Below are 23,306 nucleotides of genomic sequence, written 5' to 3'. Positions count from 1 at the left end.
TGGACCATTTTCTCACCATAAAGGGAATGAATAGAAGAGGCTTGATAATCATAATTTGCTATCTGCACACTAAAGAGTTCATACTGGTATAAAATGGAACAGATACACACAAAATGACAGTGCTTTCATTTCAGCTTGTTTCAGAGAATTTATGGCTGCCTTTCAAAATCCAAAAAAATGTTTTCTTCTCACAAGCACTGGAATGTCTCAGGTCGATATAAGGAAACAAAAAACCCTGGGGAGGGGTTAACCAAGTGTGTTTAGTAGCATGTGGCACCACACACTTAATCGGAAGGCTCTTGGTCAAGTGAAGGCTTAATTTTAAAAATAGGCCAGATTAATGTAATCTCTTTACTTATCTAACTACAATAGCTGAACCAAAGTTAGTCTTGTAATTATCTGCTACACATTCACAAAAACATTATTAGATAATGCCTAACATGGTTGAGTCTTAGAGCCGTGCATGTGCATTTATATTATTATATAATTTATAAGCAAAATGGTTAAACTGATTTTAAGATGATACTTCTTTTCACGCATATGAAAAGTGCTTTAAACATGCATCATCAGTCCCTGGCTTACTGCTCTGACTTGTAAAATTGTTAATGATTTTTCCTATTTTTAAGCCATTAAATATTTAAGACAAATATTCTAAAATTATATACACAAAGCATGTCGCCTGTTAAGACAAAGAATCTGAAGTGGTTACAGTAGTTACTAAGAGGCGCTGAAGTGACCGTGGAAAGTCTGCTGTGGTGATCAAAGTATAAGTACAAGTATAAGTATAAGTTGTCTAAGTGCTGAGTGTGTAACCTTCAGCCAGAAGGTGGTTCTATTGCTTAGCATAAATTGCTTATTTCACATCCCCACTGCTCTTCTTCTAGCAAGAGTGTATGCTGCTTTAACTGTTTCTAAAACACGTATCCAGTACAACAATATGCATGCTGTTTTTATATTTATTATGCTGTCTCTAACTAATAATTAAAAGGATGTAACGCTTCTGTGCCCCAGTGTACAATTGCACAGTAAAATGTGCTTTCTTTCTGTTAAAATATGACATGCTGTCTACCAGCTTTCAAAACTGCAGTCTTCAAAATGTTGACAACTTAAGTTTGCCTATATAGTCCAGATTTTCACATTTACTCTCACCCCCTCAGTGTACAGTGTTCAGATTTGACTATCCCTGACATCACCAATAAGGAATAGTCAAGGCTTTTCAAATTTATTTGTATTTATTAGTTTTAACATTACTGGTCCATCAGAAATCTTATTTTCTGTTACTCACAGTGTGTAACTTATAATAGACATGGTGGTGGGCGTGTTTGCCTGACCATTATCTGTTGGATATCCTCAGGGATACTTTATAATTTATTTAAATCTGCAACTACAACAATACTGACTGAGCCCCTGAGCCTCTGGACACCTCGCACAGTTTACAGCAGCCAGTTCCCGAGTTTAAATCAGTGCCCGAGGCACCTGCTGGTGGCAGCCATCCCTTCATAAGCAGAAATTTGCACATCTCCTGTGATGCCTGATCACAATTTGAATGTGCCAGTTACTGTGAATCATGCCAGGATTCACACATACTGAAACATTCTGTTCTATCACAGTTATAGTACTCCAGAGTTTATTTTCTTCACTATCATTTATTTATTTATTTATTTTAAATGCTATTGTATGGTAAGGCTGCAAATATAGCAAAAATGGTAAGGCTGTGCTGACCGATCATGCAGAGAGTTGTGATGCATATATATCCTATACAAGTTGAATGTTAATTTTATTTGTACTACTACGACTACTACTAATAATAATAATAATTAGTACAATAATGACAAATTGGTGTTAATCTCACACAACCCAACATAAAGAAAGTACAAAATGTCACATCCAGGTGGCCCCTTAGAATCAGGTTGTTAATAAAAGTTTAATAAAAGCAGAATAAACTCAACCCTTTTAAATGTCAATCATGTGTTGAAATTACATTGTGAAGGTGACTTAGTTGCACAAGGTTCTGCTATTTTATTATTGCACTGTGTCAATGTGATTGGACTGGATTGATGAAGCAAGTAAATTCAGTATTTTTTGTAATATCTAAACTCTTTTGTTTCTTGGAGCAATAAATACAAGTTAATCCGAAATGCCTAAGCATCTCTTTTCCCCTGAGATATTAATACACTTTCACTTCGTGCCCTTTCAATTAACAACCCATCTCCCTTACAGTGCACTCTGCTCCTTTAGCATAACAAATTACCCAGTAATAATGTTTTTGCAATAAAATGAACTTGCGGTTCTCCTTTGTGCACTCTTGGGCAATAAACTAGTTTTCTAAAGAAGAAAACATGCCCAAAAAAGCAGTTCATCACTGAACATTAGTATACCCCTTGACTACAAATCTGCACACAGGTTTCCAAACAACCCGTAAGTAAGTTACTCAGTGGTTAGGGTGGTGGGCTGCATTGCAATGGATGGGGGTCACACACACGCTTCTGGGCAGGCACTATACAATCTTACTATAACTACTCTATCAAATTGGAACAAAACATCAATTGTATCAAATACATCTTTGTTTAAAATCAGTAGAATAAAAATGGAAATGTACTAAGCTGTGCCCAAGACAAATCTGGCAGGTCACATGCACTGTCAAAGTGACAAACATTTTTAGTTTGCCTTAAATAGACAACAGCTATTTCACACCCTCTCTACATAGGAGGTTTGTTGAAGGCCTAAGCAGTCAGACTAGCACAGTATCTCACTACCATAAAATGGCAGCACCGCTGTTAGTCCAGCAGCTACTGTATTGTTATCTGATAATGATGTTAAGTAGGCTATACGTAGCTAGTGTGAAGCTCTACGTACATGCACATATAAAACTCCTGTTCCCAAGCTTAGAAGTACTAAGTTTGGGGAATGTAGGACAACAGAGATTTAAGAAACAGAACTGATTCCATTGTAACTTACCGGTAGTTAGTATGTGTGTCACCATATTCTGAACACCTGAATCTGAACGTCTAATTCCATGGTTAATAATACTATTAAAATTGTTTATCCACATAATATTATTTTAATGTTTAATAAAGATATTGTGAGTGATAATAACATACTGTATATGCAGTACAAAAAATGAAAGAAGTTATTTACAAACCGCTAACCAAGATCTTGCAACAGTCTCTTGACACAGGGGTTGTACCGACAGACTGGAGAATTGCAAACGTAATACCAATCCACAAAAAGGGAGACAAAACTGAACCAGGTAACTACAGACCAATAAGCCTGACTTCTATTATATGTGAACTTATGGAAACTAATAAGATCCAAAATGGAAAATTACCTATATGGTAACAGTATCCTGGGAGACAGTCAGCATGGTTTTAGGAAAGGGAAATCGTGTCTAACTAATCCTTGAGGATGCAACATCGACAATGGATAATTGCAAAGCATATGACATGGTTTATTTAGATTTCCAGAAAGCTTTTGACAAAGTCCCGCATAAAAGATTAATCCTCAAACTGAACGCAGTAGGGATTCAAGGAAATACATGCACATGGATTAGGGAGTGGTTAACATGTTGAAAACAGAAAGTACTGATTAGAGGAGAAACCTCAAAATGGAGCGAGGTAACCAGTGGTGTACCACAGGGATCAGTATTAGGTCCTCTGCTATTCCTACTCTACATTAATGATTTAGATTCTGGTATAGTAAGCAAACTTGTTAAATTTGCAGACACCACAAAAATAGGAGGAGTTGCAAACACTGTTGCAGCAGCAAAGGTCATTCAAAATGATCTAGACAGCATTCAGAACTGGGCAGACACATGGCAAATGACATTTAATAGAGAAAAGTGTAAGGTACTGCATGCAGGCAATAAAAATGTGCATTATAAATACCATATGGGAGATACTGAAGTTGAAGACAGAATCTATGAAAAAGACCTAGGCGTTTATGTTGACTCAGAAATGTCTTCATCTAGACAATGTGGGAAAGCTATAAAAAAGGCCAACAAGATGCTCGGATATATTGTGAAAAGTGTTGAATTTAAATCAAGGGAAGTAATGTTAAAACTTTACAATGCATTAGTAAGACCTCATCTAGAATATTGTGTTCAGTTCTGGTCACCTCGTTACAAAAAGGATATTGCTGCTCTAGAAAGAGTGAAAAGAAGAGCGACCGGAATTATCCCAGGTTTAAAAGGCATGTTGTATACAGACAGGCTAAAATAATTTAATCTGTTCAGTCTTGAACAAAGAAGACTGTGGTGATCTGATTCAACTATTCAAAAAGCTGATTGATGTGATTCTGGGATCAATAAGCTACTAACAACCAAATAAGCAGGATGGGCCGAATGGCCTCCTCTCGTTTGTAAACTTTCTTATGTTCTTATGTTCTTATGTACAATGCAGAGTAAATGTGTAGCATAAAAACGTCATTCATAAGAGGCTGATTAAGGAGAATATTGAAAACCGATTGGTTATTTATGCTTGGCCTATTCCCAAATGACCTATCAATAAATAGTAAAGTATTAGGAAACAATGCTGTAAGTAATTAATATTAAATTCAGTAGTATGTACACAGGAAAGATGCAAATATTATGTGGTTTTTTTTTTTTTTTACTAAAAGATAGACATAGAAAGTCAAAGTATTTTATTTGTATCTGTGCTAGGAATCAAATTGACAGACATGACAGTGGCTCTGTATTAATTTTTCAAGGAATTTCGGTGTAAACTAGCAACATCACCACAGGACAACTGCATGTTTTTAAATAGACAGAAATAAGACATGTGTTCAATGTACAGGCTTGAAAATAGCATGTTTGATATTAGTTTAGAAATGTATTTGGAGTTTTTTTTTTTCTTTTAGAGTTTGAGGTCAAAAGCTTTAACTTATTTAACTTAACTCTGCTTTTTGTGGATAACATAGTGTAATTAAAAGTTGAAGTATAATGGTGTTAGACCTACACCCATATATAGTGCATTAAAATTAAGTACAGTACGGTAATACCAAGTAAATTCTGAATACATTCTACCAGTTTTCCTCTTGGTACACTAGCTCTTTGCCATATCATTGTTTTTTTCTATGCAACCACTACAGCTGCCAGTAAGGCTTATTTGAAATGAAAGAATGCATCACATGGTGATTTATGCCAATATGTGATATTCATGGCAGACCGCTCCCAGCCAGCACTCGCAGCATGTCAGTTCATTTGTGCTTGCTGCAGAGAGATGATGTCTGTTCAAATGACAGCTGACCTTGTGGTTTATTACAGGTAGGTATGGAAGTGTGAATTCTCTATTTTATCCTTTTTTACAGTAAGAAGTTGCATTGCATTGCTGGCATCGTAACATAACTCCAGCTTAATTTAAGCACTTGAGCTGTAGATAACATATGCTGCATGTTATTTAGATAGACCAGCATGACTTGTAATTACCACCATCTTGTTTTGTTGTTTAAATTGAACTGCTTTCACATTTTTTAATTATACCTGGCTAAAATAAAATATACCATTTCAACACCCTTTAGTTAGTTAGTTCACATCCAGGCATAAGTCAAAGTCACCTTAGAACCACATAAGACCATCTTAAACATCTTTCTGGTGGTCATGGCTAAAACCACATTTTTTTTTAATCAGTCTTTGCAATTTGGATGATAAAATAATAATGTTGTTACTGTTAATAATTGTTTTATATTTTTTTAAACAGGCGTGTCATCTTTTCTAGCCAGCATCATCACAGTAGTATTACTCATGTAAGCATAAACATAAAATTAAACACATCTTACCTCTTCCCACTGGTGTATGTATCTTATGAGTCTTGAAAGTCTTAGCAAGCGTAAGAGACTGAGGATTTTTGTAAACCTCACAATGCGAAGTGCTCTGGCAGTCTTGTAAACTTCCGAGTCAAACCCTTTCTCTACTATTAGAAAGATATAATCCACTGGTATGGAGGAGAGGAAATCGACAACAAACCAGCTCTTCAAGTAGTTCATCTTGATGACTTTGGGGTCCAGAATGATCTCTGAACTCTCCTCTATGACAATCCCAGTTCTGAAGTTCATGACAAGGTCCACAAGGAAGATAGTGTCTGAGGCTACATTAAACACAAGCCACGGCGTGGTTGTCTGTTCTGTAAAGAAGGTGATTCCAACAGGTATGATTATCAGATTCCCCACCATCATTATGAGCATGATCAAATCCCAGTAAAACCTAAAAAAAAAAAAAAAACAGTAGTCAAATAAAAACTAGTCTCAACAACAGCACAATCCATTAAGCAACACTGCAATATTATTACAACCACTCCCTTAGGAAACACTGTCTTCAATGTATTCAAACAGTCGTAAAACAAATCACATAATCAGTTTTCAGCAACCTGAAACATAATAAGAAAATGGACACTATGGTGTTGACGTGAGAAGGTTTTAGAGACCAAAACACCTTTGTGTATTTATTTATTTACTACTTGCTCTTTTTACTCTAGGTAGATATAAGAACAGTTTTAAGATTTCAAACCATTGTGTATGGTACATTACAAACCAATGTCAGTTTCCTATTAAAAATATCAATACAAGGCAGTTACTAATTGCTATACATTGTAAAATCCTGAATTTATTTGGAACACGTTTTCATATTATGCCATCATTTGAGTCTATATAAGCTCATGAAAAAGCCATTTTTAAGCAATAAAACATTTTAATAGCACCTTTTAGACAGTTTCATACCCTTCACAAGGTTATTGTTGAGCAAATGTGGAGCTGGATCTGTGGTGAATTTTTAAAAGTTTGCTTTGTTAAATGACAATTTATCACAATTGTGTCGTGACTTATTATTTTCGCTATCATTTCCATTCCATTAGCGTTATATATTATGTGTCCTTATTACAGCCCTATCAATCAGGCACATTAGTCATTTCCTTAGTCGTATAACTACCTAGGTTTTAAACCATTACACTCTTGTCAAGACTCAATTTCCAATTAATTAATATCAGACTCAGCAGAAGGTTGTTAAAATGGACGTTAGACCACCTGAAAGTTAAGATGAATTTGCAACATTCTTTTTTTTAGGGAACAAGCATGACTAAATGATTGATGATAGATAACAGCAAAATAATTTTTTTTCTCTTTCCAAAATTGTTACTTTTGCTACTAGAATATGTTTGGGCAAACAAAGCTCTTAGTGGGTAACAAGGAGATTCTTCCAGACCTGCTGTGTGTGTCTGACATTAATCACATGACAAAACCACCATATGATTTGCCACAAATGGCTTAGAGAGGCCCAGGACTGATGGCAGGGCACGTTCAGGTCAGGATTCAGGTAAACTTGCAGAGCTCTCATGGCATCTCACTGTAGTTGGCACTGCCATCATTTCTCACCGTACATGAGAACTAGTCTCTCAATTTGCATTAGCACTAACTTTGCAAGAAAGAAACTAAGAAAAAAAGGACAAATTATGAAGTAATTTTTAGAGCCAGTTAAGAAAACAAAACAAATAGGTAGCAGATCTAAATACAGATGTTGTTTAAATAATGAAAATTGGACCCTTACTGGTGTTTTACATTTTTACAGACAGAATACAGCACACTAAAGAGACCCATGTGTAATGTTACTGAATATGTTTGATTTCATAGGCTATTTTAATTATCTAAGTAGTGTCTTAATTTATATTTCTATTCTCATTTATATTTCTTTTCAGATCAACTCAATAGTCCCTTTTGGTTTTTATTATTATTATTAGTATTATTTTTTATTGTAGCTTAAGTCTTTTAACTGAACAATACATAAACAGTATTTCTAGAGACAGTTACTACATTTTACGTGACTAGCATACATTCAACTTCACTTGGGTCAATATGATTCTCCAAGCCACTTCTACTTCAAAAAAATAATATTGATGTGGTTGTGAAGGATGGCTTGCAGTGGTGAGGTGTGGTGATGTCACAGACCAGAAACACAGACTCAGGAAGTACGGGTGAGAGCTGAAATGCTACGGCGTTCAGCTAATTTTATTAAATAATTAAACAAAAACAAAAGATTTAAACAAACAACAAAACGCTACAAAACAAAAGGGCACGTTGGCCAAACAAATATAAATAAACAAATAAGCGTGCTGGTTTTACCCCAGCACGATACTTAGCAGTTGTTTACTCTCTCTCGCTCGCTCGCTCGCTCAAAACCTGTCTCGCCTCTGACACTCTCCTCCGAGCACGGACAGCTGCAGGTTCTTATATTCTGGCCGAGGGGTTAACTAGCTATTAATTATCTTATTACCCCTCGGCCACAGTCAGCACAAGTTTAGTAAGGATGCGTGACTGTCAGCTAGTTAAATAATCAGTAGCTGATCAGCCACACATCCTCACGAGGTTTTTAAAATATAAAAGCAATAACAAATACGCAGCGCTTTGACCTGCACCGCAAACAAAAATACAAATAATAATACAAAATACATATAGGGGCGGGACACTCCGCCACAGTGGTATAAATAGCAAATTAATATTTATTGCATGAGTGTAGACTTAAGGTGACCACAGACCCCTTACGAATAAGTAGTTGAGGCAAATATTCATATAATATATTGAACTAACTTTCTGTGAGATTCTAGAGGCAAGGGCCCAGGCTCTGGAGGTGAGGGCCCAGGTCTGGGAATTCTCTGCCTGAACTGTAGGTTGCCTGACCAGTAAGTTGCAGAAGTGCTATGATTTTCCTCTGTGGGAGTGCAAAGGTTAATGCAACTCTGTTGATCTCCAATTTGTCACACATGGGCTTAACACCAGGCTTGTTACCTCACCCTGCACTAAAAGCAGCAATTATTTCAATAGGGGTTGTACAGTTATTTTATGCAAAAGTGTAAATGGCTGTTCTTTTAAAGATGGTGGGACATCTTTTGCAGCAGTTTTTCTTTCCTTTTTTGTTGGCAAAAAAAATATGTTGTGGCAGTGTGCCCCGCCCCTAGTATTTTGTGTTATATGTGGAGTGTGGTGTGTTAATGTTGGTGTATATGTATTGGTGCACGGGATATAAATGGGTCTGTGTAACATGAGTGATTTAAAATATATAGTTGTATTTAGGCACGGGGATGCATAATCGCTTCACATGCAGATAAAGTATGTAATAGTATGTGAGCACAGGATTGCACAAATTAGTTCACGTGCCGAGATTCAAGTGAATGATTAATTAATAATTGAATCTCGGCACAACTGTATATATAGAGGCATGAAGCACTCACTCAGGGTTGTGTGTTTGTGAGTGGAGAATGTGTGTAGAGAGCAGAATAAAAAGTAAGAGAAAATAAATAATTGCAACAACGTGCTGGAAGCACCAGCACTGTACTTTTGTTTGTCTGTTCGCCCACTGTTTCTTTAGTGTTAGTCTGTTTGTCTATTTATTTTGGCCCAAAGTGCCGTGTGCTGTTTTCGTTCAACTTTTTATTTGTTTGTGTGTTTAATAAAACACTGAGTGCTGCAGCGTCTCATTTTGACCCGCCAGTACTGCCTGTCTGTATGTTCCTTTCTGGCCTTACGTCACCCCATACAGCCAGCCTGTTCACAGATGTTTATTAGTTTAGTGCTTTTAGTATGAAAGGTGAGGAACACAGCAACTGAGCTTAACTCTGGTATCTCTGCAAGCACACTTATTCCTGACCTGAAAATCCCCTGCAGTCCAGAGACTGCCAACCGTGTCAGATTGCGTAGTAGTTATGTGATGTTGACTAATGCACACTGTTGACCAAATCCATTTCATTTGTGATCTTAGCCAGATACAAACTAGAGGTATACACCCAACCTACCCAGATAAATGTTTCTACCTAGCTATCAAATTTTAACTCTTTAACAGTAAATTGTGACAGAATTATTGAAGGTATAAAAAAAATGAGCATTAACCCGCTGTACAATCTGTATGCCATAAAAAAACTATACGCTTTAATGGGTAGGTGTACAAAATACCCGACTGCTATTTTTTAAGCTGTAATATACAAATCACTATTTTAAAATATAAACTCACTGATCATACACACATTTATAATCTTTAATCATACTAATTCTGTTTGATTTTTGGGGAGTGTGAGGTCTCCATAAAGGATAAGGTATCTGTGCAAAAAGCAGAATCTTCATTTGACAGGCTCACACATAGGTTAAACTGTAAATAGATTTCCAAAGTGACTTGCATGATAGTACTAAAGTAGTAGTTTCTTTTTTAAATCAGCCCTACTATGTAGAGGTTAAAGGTGATGGGAAAAAGTGTTAGTGTGGGAGCTGTAGCTTCAATGAACTTGCCTAAATGCACAAAGCACTGATAAACTGGAATGCACATGCACTAAAATAGACACTTAAAAGAATCCTATCACAAAGTAAACTAGCTTGTGCCCTGTTTAAAAAAAAACATTCCTCTTTACAGCTTTCTATTATTTAAAACAAAAATAATAATATGGAGCAATTTCTTCTACGAAACATAAAGTTAGCTATGTAAATAATTAATATTATTTGCCAGCTGTACATTTTTAAAACCTATTTGTTACCAAGGCTTTATTTTCTGGAATAAGAAACATACTTTTTCAGTTGGGTAATGTCCAGTTCAGGAGATTACTTAAAAAAACTGAAAATGTTACTTACATCCTAGACTGTACTTTCAAATCAATAAAAAAAGTATATATGCGTGCCATCCCTTTAAAAGTAACCTCATTAATTTGAAGTAGTCTGATATTTTGAAACCTACAGTAGACCAGGTGCTGCATTTCATAACTGACAGGCACAAATGCAATTGAATGAATAAATGCTGTAAGTAGCAAAGACACATTCAGTATTTACTGTATGTACTATTGTCAGCTGGCTTAATTATATGTTATCCCTGTAAAAATAATGCACATGTAAATCTCTCCAGACTAAAACAAAAGATTATTAAGATTTACCTGGTTGTTTCCTTTTTTAACTAGCCTTCGATGCTTCTGCTACTCCCGAGTTTTTTTAATCCAAAATACAGAAATATAAAATATACCTAAACTGTTCATCTGAACTCCACCCACAAATCCTCCCACAAAACAACTTCCAACCAGACCATACCAGCTTACAAATAATTATTCTGCTAAATCACACTGCTTTTTTTACCCCAAAAGCCCCCCCCCCCCAAATAAATAAATAAATAAATAAATAAATAAATAAATTGAAAGTACATAACATTGTAGTGTGAAGTGCATAAAATAGCAACTGATAAATAGGACATCTACATACTTTGATTATGTGTCCAGAATATTGTACTTCAGTCAGCGTATTAATAAGTATTACATTATTTACTAATGGACAAACAATTACAGGAGGAACCTGTAAAACGACACTAGACTATTTATCTATTTATAAAAGAAACACTTTAATTTAGACTTATTTTTAATTAAAATCCTGTACAAAATTCAAACATTTTTTAAGACAGATTGCATCTAGTTGAAATATTCCCGTTGAAAAAATTAAACGCAGGTCTATACAATAGGTTCCACTGAACCTTACATCACACGGGGGCTGGGGTGTGGGGGTGCTATAGTACAATAAAGATAAAACATTATTTATTTTAACTCAGCCTTGTTTTTGTTTTTTAAAAAAAATCAGGACCAGTACATCTGCAGCGTAAAGTAATTGCGATAAAACGCCACAATTGTGTTCTGTGTCGTTCCTAAGGACCAAGTTCAAGCAATTATGCGTGAGTTATCAAAAAAGATTGTAATATTGTTTGTTTTTTTGTTAATAACACACACAAACGCATTTTAATGATGTCATCTTTTACTCGCACTATAAAGGAAGTAATTGTGCCATTTAATTATTTAATTAAGCCATTGCGTTCATTTACTGAACCAAGGGTATGTCTAATGGTATCAGATTGCGATGCATAAGGCATTGTGTAGCTAATCTCAGACTGTTGCTGGACAGTATTCCTCTAATACCAGTTCACCGTCGATTTAAATACTAGCGTCAGGTGGTTCAAAGGGGTGGACTATTTTGCGGTGATCGATTACGGTTTATTGCAGGAATGACTACAGTAGGTAGTAATAACCCGCTCACCACATAGCAAAGTGGGAGTCGTCAAAATTGAATATTACATAGAAGGTCGCTTACGTAAAAGATCTCTTACTCTTTGAGTTGCACTTCACTAGAACTGTCGTGGCTTTTCTTCTATGTCTCAAACTATATTTATTTTTTAAATGTACAGTAAATCATCCTCATTGTGAATCGAAAGACATTTCAGCACCACGGATAGCTCCCAGTTAAGGGTCTGCCAAGTATTGTTCATGCTATAGAAACCTTTCCAATATCTGTCTGTTTTTCCACGATGGTTATACGACAATGCAGTTTTTCATATCTCCAATTATGTAACACATGTATTAGCGCAATGCTAGAATGTGATTCAAATTTAATTTGAATGTAGCTTTTGATTACATTGACTCAGTGTTTTTAGAATTATATATGTTGTATATCTTTCCTATCTCATACAAAAATGTTTGTGGCGCCTAGAATATTGTATTCTGCATATCATGTTTGCGGTAACGGTAATTTCATTTATATTATATTTGTGACATATTGTAAATGGCAAATAAGAGATGGTGTCCATAAAATTGGTAGCAGATTGAAACATAAACTATTTTACTGTAAACGCATTTTACAATCAGTCTACGGATTTTACACAACATTTGATTTTGAACATTAAATCTAAATAGTGTGAGCAAAACGTATATATGATCTGGACTGAACGGAGTTGCGACATGTAGATGACATATAATGTAGCTATTTGTGCCAACCTCGTTAAAAGAACCCGAGTAAAGGCTGACACCGTGTATGAAAGTAGAATATTTTACCATAGCGCTTCTGAAGTGTTTCAGAATGCAGAGAGGGAGGTGTTGCAGCATCATGCTAATGCGATACAGGTGAAAACTAGTATTGAGATATCGAATGTAATCTGCAAAAAAGGATGAAACAATAAAGGTATCCAAGCTAAGAATGTTAAATAAATTGACCCACCAATATCATTCGGAACACATAGTGAAATGTTAATGTCTGTTCATTTTAGTGCATTTTTTTGCCCAAATGATTATTATTAAGCTAATAATAATATATTATTTTATGTTTAAAATATATGTTAAGCTAGTGATACCAAAACATGTGATTCCCATTGTATTTATTTACTTGTGTATTTATTTATGTGCTTATTTGCTATGATGCAAGATGACATTCGCCAATTTGAACCACAAGGGCATCTCATTTTTAAAACTCAACCACACCAGATACAATAATACAGTATTGTTAACACACACACACACAAACATACACACACACACACACACGCACACACACACAAAACACAGTCATCTAAGTAGATTATATTACTTGCAAATCGGCATTGTTAAAATGGGGGCATTAAACCATGTAAATCTGTTTTACTGCAGAGAGCAAACTGAATGTGAGCAACGGCGTGAGAAGGTGACTTTCGATTCCTTACCTAAAATCGCTATAGGGATGTATAATCCAGTATCCAGCAGTTTTGACCCGTTCTTGTTCTTTTTCTACCCCCTTCTGGCTGCCGAACATACGGAGGGAGAACTTATTAACCCCGGGCTGTAGCATGGCTCCGAATTGCCTCTGCATGAAGCCGTGCTGTCTCGCTGCCCCGTCCAGATCATCGAACCCAACCATGGCTTCCTCCCGATCCATCTTAAAACCCACGGAATTGACATGGTCTTTTATGTTCTGGCTTCCCATACTGTTCTTCTGTATCGAATCTTGCCTTTGAAATGCATTATTTCCATCTGATTTCTCTTCTTTGTTGTTGGAGAATGAATTGGATTTATTTGCCATGTTTTCAAAATGTAATGTCTCCCTGCTTCGAAGACAGTCTACTGCTGCTCCACACTGAAGTCAAGAGGACCCGCTGCAAGCTCTCCTCTTGTTTCATTTGATGCCCTTCAAATGATCAGCTCCACTGCCTGCTGTGCAACTGCTGCAAACCGAGGCTACGAGTTCTGGTGAATCCACCAGATCAGATGTCTTAGGCTACTGCCACCTACTGTTAGAAATGGAAATTTCAGTGTTCTTGCTTGATTTCCTGCCTGGGTGAGTGTGGGGCGCAGACTGATAACGAATAACAGCTTGCATTAGTATTAGCATAGAATCTTTCATAATTGTTTCCATTTATGGTGTACTGTAGGCTCGATTTTATTCAGGCAATGTAACAAACCGAAAGTAGCTTTAATCAGGCAATGTAAACAATCTGAAAGTAGCATTAAGGTGTATTTTACATTCTTATTATTTATTTCTTAGCAGACATACAATTGTTACAAGATATCACATTATTTTTGACATACAACTACATTTTTTTTTTTTTTTTTTTTTACACATTATTTTTTACATACAATTACCCATTTATACAGTTGGGTTTGTACTGGAGCAATGTAGGTAAAGTACCTTGCTCAAGGGTACAGCAGCAGTGTCCTTATCACCCTTATAGTTGTATGATTTTATATCTCAGTGTTTAGTTTTAATCAATCACTTTTTGTATTTATCTTTTATTATATAATTTGTAACCATTTGACCACTTGCAACCATTTTCTATTGCTGTTCTGCTGCGTATTGTTCTATTTTTTATCTATTACATTCCTATGCAAAGCACGTTAATTTAACATGTCCTTAACCACTAATTATAGTCCTTGTGTACCTTGTATACATGTCCTTCTTAACAGTTTCTACAACTACATTGATATTTCTAAGGTCCCCCACAGTTATATTATTGTCTTATATAAATCCGAATGCCAACATAGTATAATGTTTTTTGAAGAGCAGGACAGTTATTGTAATTCTTTCTTATATTCACTCTGTACAATATGGTTGATCTCTTTATTCTACATACACTTTTTTTAACCAAGACTTGTTTAATTTCAAGTCAATGATTTGAACCAATGACTCTAGAGAAGATTAATAACCTTAATGATTTAGATTTATGAAAACTTGGCTTGAATAATTCATTTGGATGTTGCCACTCCACAACTCCCTCGTGGTCACGGTGATAACTAAACATTAAATAAAAAAATACACAAAAATAATATTAATATATTATTTTGAGTTTCATCCAGATCCGTCTTAATTCACTAGATGTTTTGCTACTTCCACAAGGAAAACAGAAGGAACATGGAAATCTTTTTTTTCCCACTTTTTGACTGCTTATTTCTCCTCATCAATTAACATATAGTACAATATTCGATTTGAATGTGGTTTTAGTAAAGAACTTACTGAAATCTGCTGGAAGCAGTGACCTTGCCAGAGTTTAGAGACCACATTGCTTCTTTCACTTCACTCACTGATACCTTTTTATAACGAGTGCCTATGACTCCTTGACTGCAGGCTCTTCTTGTCTCTCTCTCACCTCATTATCACTGACTCACACATTCTGACACCCTTAATGCTTAGTATCTGTATGTTCCCAAGCCTTATGGATTTCACTATCCAAAACCATGACAGTTGTGCCCCTTTGCACACACATTTGTATCCTTGGTTTTTATATTCACATTCACATTTGGTCTGTTTACACGGTTTCATCTTTCTGTCTGTCAGAGTAGATCTTAATGTGTCTGTTTGAATAGAAATCAGATTAACATACTGTTAAGCTTCTAGTTTACATTTGAGAAATCATTTCATTTAATGATTACATTTAGTGCTTCCAGACTTTTCATTTTGAATATTGTTTATATATTGCTAACATGTGTGTATTGTTGGCTACTTGATGTGTGTAACACTACATTGAGTAATTCACATTGAGTAATTCCAGACCTAAATTATTATTTATTTATAGGGACTATTTATAAGAATCTTGAATGAGGATGCAAGCACGGCCCTCTTTAAATTATCTGTAAATATTACCACACTTGTATTTTCCATTTCTATTACACAGTAGATATTTCCATTACTGTCAGTACTATGTAATCAATACGCTCTGGTTCTAATCAATTTCCACTTACTTATTCAGATGTATTGTGTTATGACTTGCCACAAACAAGGTTCAGTTGCCCTTGCTCATCCTAACTATCATCCTATCTATCTGAATCCAACGCCCTATCCTTTATTAATACTGCCCACTCAATTCTGTGTTGTATTCGTTTTAATATTACATGGTTCCGTCCATGTTTAGAAAGCAATACCTGCAGGATATAAAAGCATGCTGTCCTGGCATACAATATCTATAGTAACAGTCCATGCCATCCTGATAAATTGTGATGACTTGAGTAATATCTTTCCAATATATTCAGCAGATTTCATTACAGCAATTTTTGATGTTAAAAGCATTTTGGAATTCAGCAACAAAGTTGACCATGTAAACAAACCACAGCTTGACATGCTAAATGTTGGTATGCTTAAAGAGTTATACTCTTGGTGCCCTTTAACACTCTGTCTCCCTGTTTAAATCCTGCCGCCTCCGTCACCCCACTAGGCCATGTCGTACCTTGTAATCCACCCCCTCACTCACCAGACATTGTCCAGCTTACTTATTTGAGTTAATATTGAGAGAATCCTAATTTTCTTGTTTTGGGTGACACCTGAAAACACTGGTGTCTACTTTATAAATCTAGTATTTGGAGCATAAATTGCTACTGAATACTTTCTATTTATTTGACATGTATAATTATATGTATATCATTATTCTTTATTCCATATCTTAAAATAGCACTTAAGCTGAAATCTTATTTGTTATACTATGTTTTAAAACTGACTAGTTTGTAAAGCATAGCTCACAGCATAGGGTTCAAGTGGAAACAGGTGGGGGTTTTTTATCCTACATTGAAGGCTTCTGTTGTTTTGGCCACTGTAGCATCTGTTGTCACAACAAATTGAATGGACTTGACCTGCCTCCAGACTTAGCCATTCTAGTAACACCTAGGAGACTGTCTTAATAGACAGCATTGACGGGGGAGCAGGCTGGAGGGCACCAGTTATCATGCCCCATGTGAAATCACTGAGATCATTCTTTCTCAAGATTGTCTCTCAACAGTTGCACACAACTCTAACACAGCTAGTGGATTACATGGCATACTACATTTTTTGGCCAGTCAGTTTGCTGTTGTATACTATTACTCAAGCGTTTCAGTGATCTGCTTAAATGGAAAATGCTGCCTGCATGATGAAATAGCAGTGTCTTTTACCTTCTAAACATAGATCTAATCTAATAAATAGGCAACACACTATCTGACTGCTGTCTTTTATCAGGAAGCATTTTTAAAAACACATTGGAGTTCAAGACATGTATCTAAACAATAACCCACCATAATTCTAACTAGCTTGTCAGAGGCATTCATCCCCCATAACAGCTAGACATTCTAAATTAGAGGTATCAAAAAACAAACAAGCTCGACAGCTGTACTACCAAGTTTCATAATTAATTAATTATAAATAGACTAGCCTTTCTCTAGATATCGTGTGTATGTAAAAACGTAATGTGAATGTGTTCTGAATAGCATCAGCAGTTAAATGATCTGATTACTAAAGAAGAACTTGTGATTAAAGACATTTTTGGAATGCAATGCGATCACTAATACTTGTAACTGTAATTTAAATAAATAATGCCATGAAAAGCTCCTTTGTGTACCTTATTCATAATTTTAGAATTCAATTATTATGCTGTTACTTAGCACTTCTACACAGCTGGGCAACATACAAAATATTTTATTTGCAGCCATACTGCTGTTGGTGAAACACACCACCTATTTGTTGAATGTCATCTCTTGAGTTTAACAAGAGTTTGTTTGTAAATTTGTTCCATTGAGAAACACCTAGTAATTAATTAAAACACCACACGGACCTGATATGTGTAGTAAACAAAAAAAGAGATGTATATGTTTAAGTGTGAATTACCTTTTTTTAAGTTTCCCCTGAGCTACAAAAAACTATCCTAATACAAATTTAATTCAGTATGCATCTCATGCTTATAGAGTAAGTAGCGGCGTTCCGGAAAATATAACGTTATACGTCCCCACATGCTGCTACAACTGTTTAAATAACGTACCTATAATTTTTATTTTCATTGTTAACATCCTGACAATTTTTTACACTTTTTTACACAACTTTAAAGTCTGTTTCAAAGTTATTTTCAAAATGTCTGCTCTAGTGCACTGAGGTTTGAGATCTGTCCTCTAAATCACTGCAGGAAGCGATAAATTAAAAAAAGCCTAACAAGTGCTCTGGTTTTTCTGTTCTGTACCACATCATAGATCGCTATTGCTGTGTTACCTGTTTGACAATGTGGGCAATAATCCTTACACTATCAGTGCACTAGAGCGGATATTTTGAAAACAGATTTGAAACAGACTTTAAAGTTATGTGTAAAAAGTTGTCAGGATGTTAACAATGAAAAGAAAAATCACAGGTACGTTATTTAAACAGTTGTAGCAACACGTGGGGACATATAACACTATATTTTTCGGAACCCCGCTACTTACTCTTTGAGGTAGAAAATTAAAAGACAATACAAATTAATCAAGTTTTAATGAAACAAATAATTACTTTTAATTCACATTTTACATAGTATTGTCTCTTGTGTTATTGTATTTACCCATGCCTATGCAATAATATCAGAAGCTTGGTAAATGTTTAAAACATTTAGATTTCCGTGCAGTAAGAATCTATACATTTATTTAAATGTATAAGCTATTATAAAGCAGAAAGCTGTTTGTACTGCACTGCAAGAAAACCTGTTTCCAGGTGGTGGTGAAGCCATCCCCTGGTCTGTTTTTTTATAAGTGATGAATTAATGATGAATAAATAATTGAATACTGTACACCATCTTAAAAAGAAATCCATTTACATTCAATTTCAGGAATAATGTATACTGCTGGTAAGTGGAAAAGGACTAACATTCTATTTCAAGATAAAAAAAAAAAATCTGGTGGTAACACTAGCTGAGATCAAGGGGCTGATGTAAGGCTAGGTGGAGAATGAACAATTGCGGCTGCAAAATCCAAATTGCCTAACGGCCAGGCAATTATTTTGCACTGTGGCTTACATAATATTAAGAGCAATTCAAATTACTCAATACGCACAAATAATGAGCTGCAGTCATAATAATGAGGGCCACAATGTGCATCACGTTATTTAGCGGCTGCTCACCTGTGTATCAGGTTATTTAGAGGCTGCTCTTACAGTCCAGTGGTGATGGGAGGGGAGTTAGGAGTACAGAGAGCAGTAGGCGCTGTATGAGATTTGTGGAGCACGAAAATCAAACCAAACAAAAAAAATGTGTCAAAAAAGGGCAGCAAAGTCCTCTTGGCACATAAGAAAAGTTTTCTGAGGAGGAGCTGAGAGTCCTTACGGCTGAGGTCACTCAATTAATTGAGTTATTTGGAAAAGCCTCACTTCTGCTACCAGAGGCCATATGGCCCTCAATAGTGGAGAAAGTCAGTGCTGTAGGTTACTAGGAGGACAGTCAACCAGGTGATGACAAGGTGACAAACAAAAGCAAAACTCGCAACGCAGCACAGACATGCAGTAGGAACAAGAGGAGGTCCGCTATCCACATTACAGCACTGGAGAGGCAAGTGGAGAGGACAATCCATCCCAAACAAAGTGACCCTGGGTTTGAATATGTTGGGTCTTTTCCGTCTTGCCCTTCTCCTCCGAAAGTTTTCCTGCCTGTCTTACAGCCAAGTGTCGCCACATCAGGCAGTGTATTACAGCAGCCATCCTGAGGCCAATGACAGGTCTCTGAAGGTGTGTGGTTTTATACAGCTCTTAATTACTTGCTTATACAATGGTTTGCACCTTGTCAGCAATTGAACCAAGTGCAAGGCAAAATCCCTACATTTCATTATAATCTTTGTGCCCACTTAGTATTCCAAATCTCCACCCAATTCCTTTTCTTCATTTGAATATATTTCAATATCATTTAAATGGATTAATGATGACAATGTGCTAATTTGCATACTGGTCCAGAACGGCAGATGGAAACCATTCTTTACATATGGCGCATTTTTAGTGACCGCTAAAGTCCTACTTTACAGCAGCTATACACATTTTTTGCAGCAATATGGGTTTTTTAGAGCTGCAAATCACTTTGCACATATCCTTACATCAGCCCCCAAGTGTTCCTTCATTAGAATGAGGGCAACCAATTGTGTGGGTAGGCTGGTCCGGCGCTGAGCTGATCGGGAGGTCCAGAGAGAGCAGGCCTCCTGAGCAACCCTGTGTGTCAATTCTCTTCCTGGTCTGACGTCACCACAAAGCCATCTCTGTCACACCCACTTACAAAATAAAAAATCTGCAAAATAAGATTGTAACCTAATCTTTCATCAGTTCATACTTATTAATTTAAACTAGTCTGACTAATAATGGAGGACAATGTGTAAATTATATATTACTGTAGTAATAACTGTAGTACACAACAACAACAACAATAATAATACTAATAAAACAATTTTAGAATGCAGTGTTTATGCCTGTTTGTCTGCCCAGAGAAGTGTGTAGTGCCAACGACAGTCATAGCTTTGTTAAATCCAGATTTGTAGCAAACACTGTGCTCATGTGCTAATTGCAGTAATCCAAAGGATTTCTCATTTATTTTTAGTAATAGATGCCCTCATACTAATCTCTCTATCAACTGTTTTATGAACTTGAGTAAAAGCTACTTGTGCTGTGAGCTAAATAACGTGGTGTGACAAAGTGGTTGCTGATTATGTACAGGTGCAGAGGTGATGCAGTGCAGGAATAAACAGGCAGAGATTTGTAAACCGGTATGGAAAATAGTTGTTTTATTTATAATCCAGGTCTAGTGACCAAATAATAAGCTCTGGTAATACACAGCAATATGTAAAACCCGGAGTACAAAAAACAGGGATTGCAGCCCTAAATAACAAAGACACGTTATCTGCCCCACAATAATACTCACCACGATCACCCATCCCAGTGCATGCAGTAGTGCTCGTGGTGGCTGATAACAATTTATTATAGTTCGTGACAGTTTTAGTGCAATGGTGATCCGGTTTGGTGCTGGCCCAAGGCGACAGCTCCGGATTCGTGTTAGCCGTCTGGTGGTTCAAAAACACAGACAGTTACTAACAAATTACAAACAAAACAAAACACTCACGAATATTTCTTTTAACACACAAGTCTCGGTGTCTCTCAGGGTCCTTCCAGTCTCAATAAAAACCAAGTGAAGGAAAAGATTTACAATTCTCCGGCCCCTTTTATGCGATTATGCATGACCCCTTGGTAAACGATTGCAGCTGACTCTATTGCCTGCAGCTGCTACTTTGTTTACCTTCCAGGTCAATACGTTCCTGCACCAGAGTCTTGCCTTTTTCCAGGCTGACTGACCTCCCGTCATTTTGTGTTTTTCTTACAGGGTCTGGTATCCTGTTATCTTATGTATGGAAATGTTTTTCATATTATTTAGAAGCCCATAAACAGCATGAAAGGTAAACAAACAGTGTGTATTTTATCATTATTTAATGTAATACATTTGCAATTTTTGGAGTGCTGTTTGAAGTAATATACTGTAATTTATACAGTATATACACATATACAATGCTTGAATATACATATTAATAGCTACATCTGTTTTTTTTTTAGTTTTGGATAGTACCTACCTTCACTCTTTTATCTAAGAAACATTTAACATTTTAAGTAACCTATGGGTCCAATATATTATTATCATACAATATATAATACAATGTCACTATCACCACTCAATGTCACTACCACCAGACAGTATATTATAGTGTTTGATAATATATTGTAACCAATATAATACTTTATTTATATGCCACAATGCAACATTTATGCAAATTATCTTTTATATGGCCATGTTGAGATCCTGAAAAATTCATAGTTGTGACACATGAGGTTTGGTAATGATGTCTATGGCAGCTCCTGTTGACATGCAGAATATATTGCTGATAGGGGCAGGGGAGCTTGGAGAGATATACAGTAGAAAAGGTGCATCGATTAGAAAATGATTGATTTTGCTTTATATAGTCATTTTATATGTAGTCAGTTTCTAATTTTGGAATGATACAAATATCTGTCTGTGTAATAGATTTGTTTCCAGCACTGTATCTGATACACGCCCCCATCTAAAGGACTTTGAAACTTTAACAATGGCATTACTTGGATTGGCATTTTATTTTGTTTTATTTTTTATGTACACAAGCGCTCTTTTTTAATGCCTAAAAGGCAAGCTATTTTTCTTTTAATGTGTCATTCGACTTCATATTGAAGCACTGACATGTGTTGAGTTTCCATGTACAATATAATATTTATTTTATGTAGTTTTATTTTAAAAAAGCTTAGAACTTCAAAATCTATTAAATACAGAATAATATAAACCATTTTTGTGACATTTTTCTTTTCATTTTTAAATAAACAACGCTTATGTTTGTGGGGTGCATTTGCACCCCATTCTGCCTGCCCTGTGCATGGATATTTTGCCACTGACAAAAGGTTAATGCTTGAAAACATTCAGTTACAGATGGAGGTTTTGCCCTCTAAAGCTTCTATATCAAGCACCAGCAGCATCATCATTACAGAGAGAAGATACTAGTGAGTGTGTGGGAGAAGGCAGCAGTAAGAGAATTTCAAGGGAATATGTAGACCAACAGAGTATCTAATCGAGTTAGCAGGTACATTTACACACAGATGTTAGCCAGGCTGTTTGTGTGACAGCTTTAGATGACTTATTTACAGTAAAGACAATGCTTTTGGACCATGCTTGAGCACCACCCTACTGGCTTCTAATAGGTGTTTTGTTTACAGCACAGAGGAATTCCCATGGCTGGCACCAAATCCAGTGTTATTGACGAGTGCTGTAAAATGCTTTAATAATATCTGTCTGTGGTACATCCAGAAGGTTATACTTTGATCCAATCAAAGGACTTACTGCCAGCCTAGGTCATATCACCAGTTTTCAATTTCAGTTCTAAATTAAATAATTTGCTATTACCTCAGTTTTCAATAATAAAAATTCAAAAATCATTACATTTGGAATGTTCGCCAAGATTGTAAACTTGGTGCAAGTTGGATTGAAATCAGGCTTGCATACAGTCGATCGCTCTGCACTCTGAACAGCAGGGCTTTTACTAGGTCAGTCACTGGCGACCCATGAAGTTTAGACATTTATTTTTATTGAATTCTAATTGGACATCAAACCAAAAATGTTTCACACATGCAAAAACAGTATAAATAAAAAATATTTCAGGCTATTCAGAATATGTCAATCTGAAAAGGTAACTGGCAGCCATTGTACAAATAAAAGAAAAAAAGGAAACAGTAGGATCTCAAGGATTAATATAAACTAAGCTCCTTGAGCATTTCTA

The 23,306-nt window shown here is 35.9% G+C and overlaps 1 protein-coding gene across 1 annotated transcript in view; it reads right to left on the bottom strand.

Moving 5' to 3' along the window:
* Positions 1 to 14,306, bottom strand: part of LOC117408873 (potassium/sodium hyperpolarization-activated cyclic nucleotide-gated channel 1-like) — an 85,255-nt gene extending 70,949 nt beyond the window's left edge. The window contains exons 1-2 of the mRNA XM_034014251.3: positions 13,460 to 14,306; positions 5,773 to 6,196 (exon numbers count right to left, since the gene is read on the bottom strand). Of these exons, the coding sequence (XP_033870142.1) occupies positions 5,773 to 6,196; positions 13,460 to 13,815 (780 nt within the window). The 5' untranslated portion in view covers positions 13,816 to 14,306. The remainder of the gene's footprint in view (positions 1 to 5,772; positions 6,197 to 13,459) is intronic.
* Positions 14,307 to 23,306: the final 9,000 nt, after the last annotated feature.

The sequence above is a fragment of the Acipenser ruthenus genome, chromosome 2 (assembly GCF_902713425.1).
Source record: "Acipenser ruthenus chromosome 2, fAciRut3.2 maternal haplotype, whole genome shotgun sequence".
NCBI lineage: Eukaryota > Metazoa > Chordata > Actinopteri > Acipenseriformes > Acipenseridae > Acipenser > Acipenser ruthenus.
The sequence above is the reverse complement of the archived record's forward strand: the minus strand, read 5'-3'. Positions and strand labels throughout refer to the sequence as shown.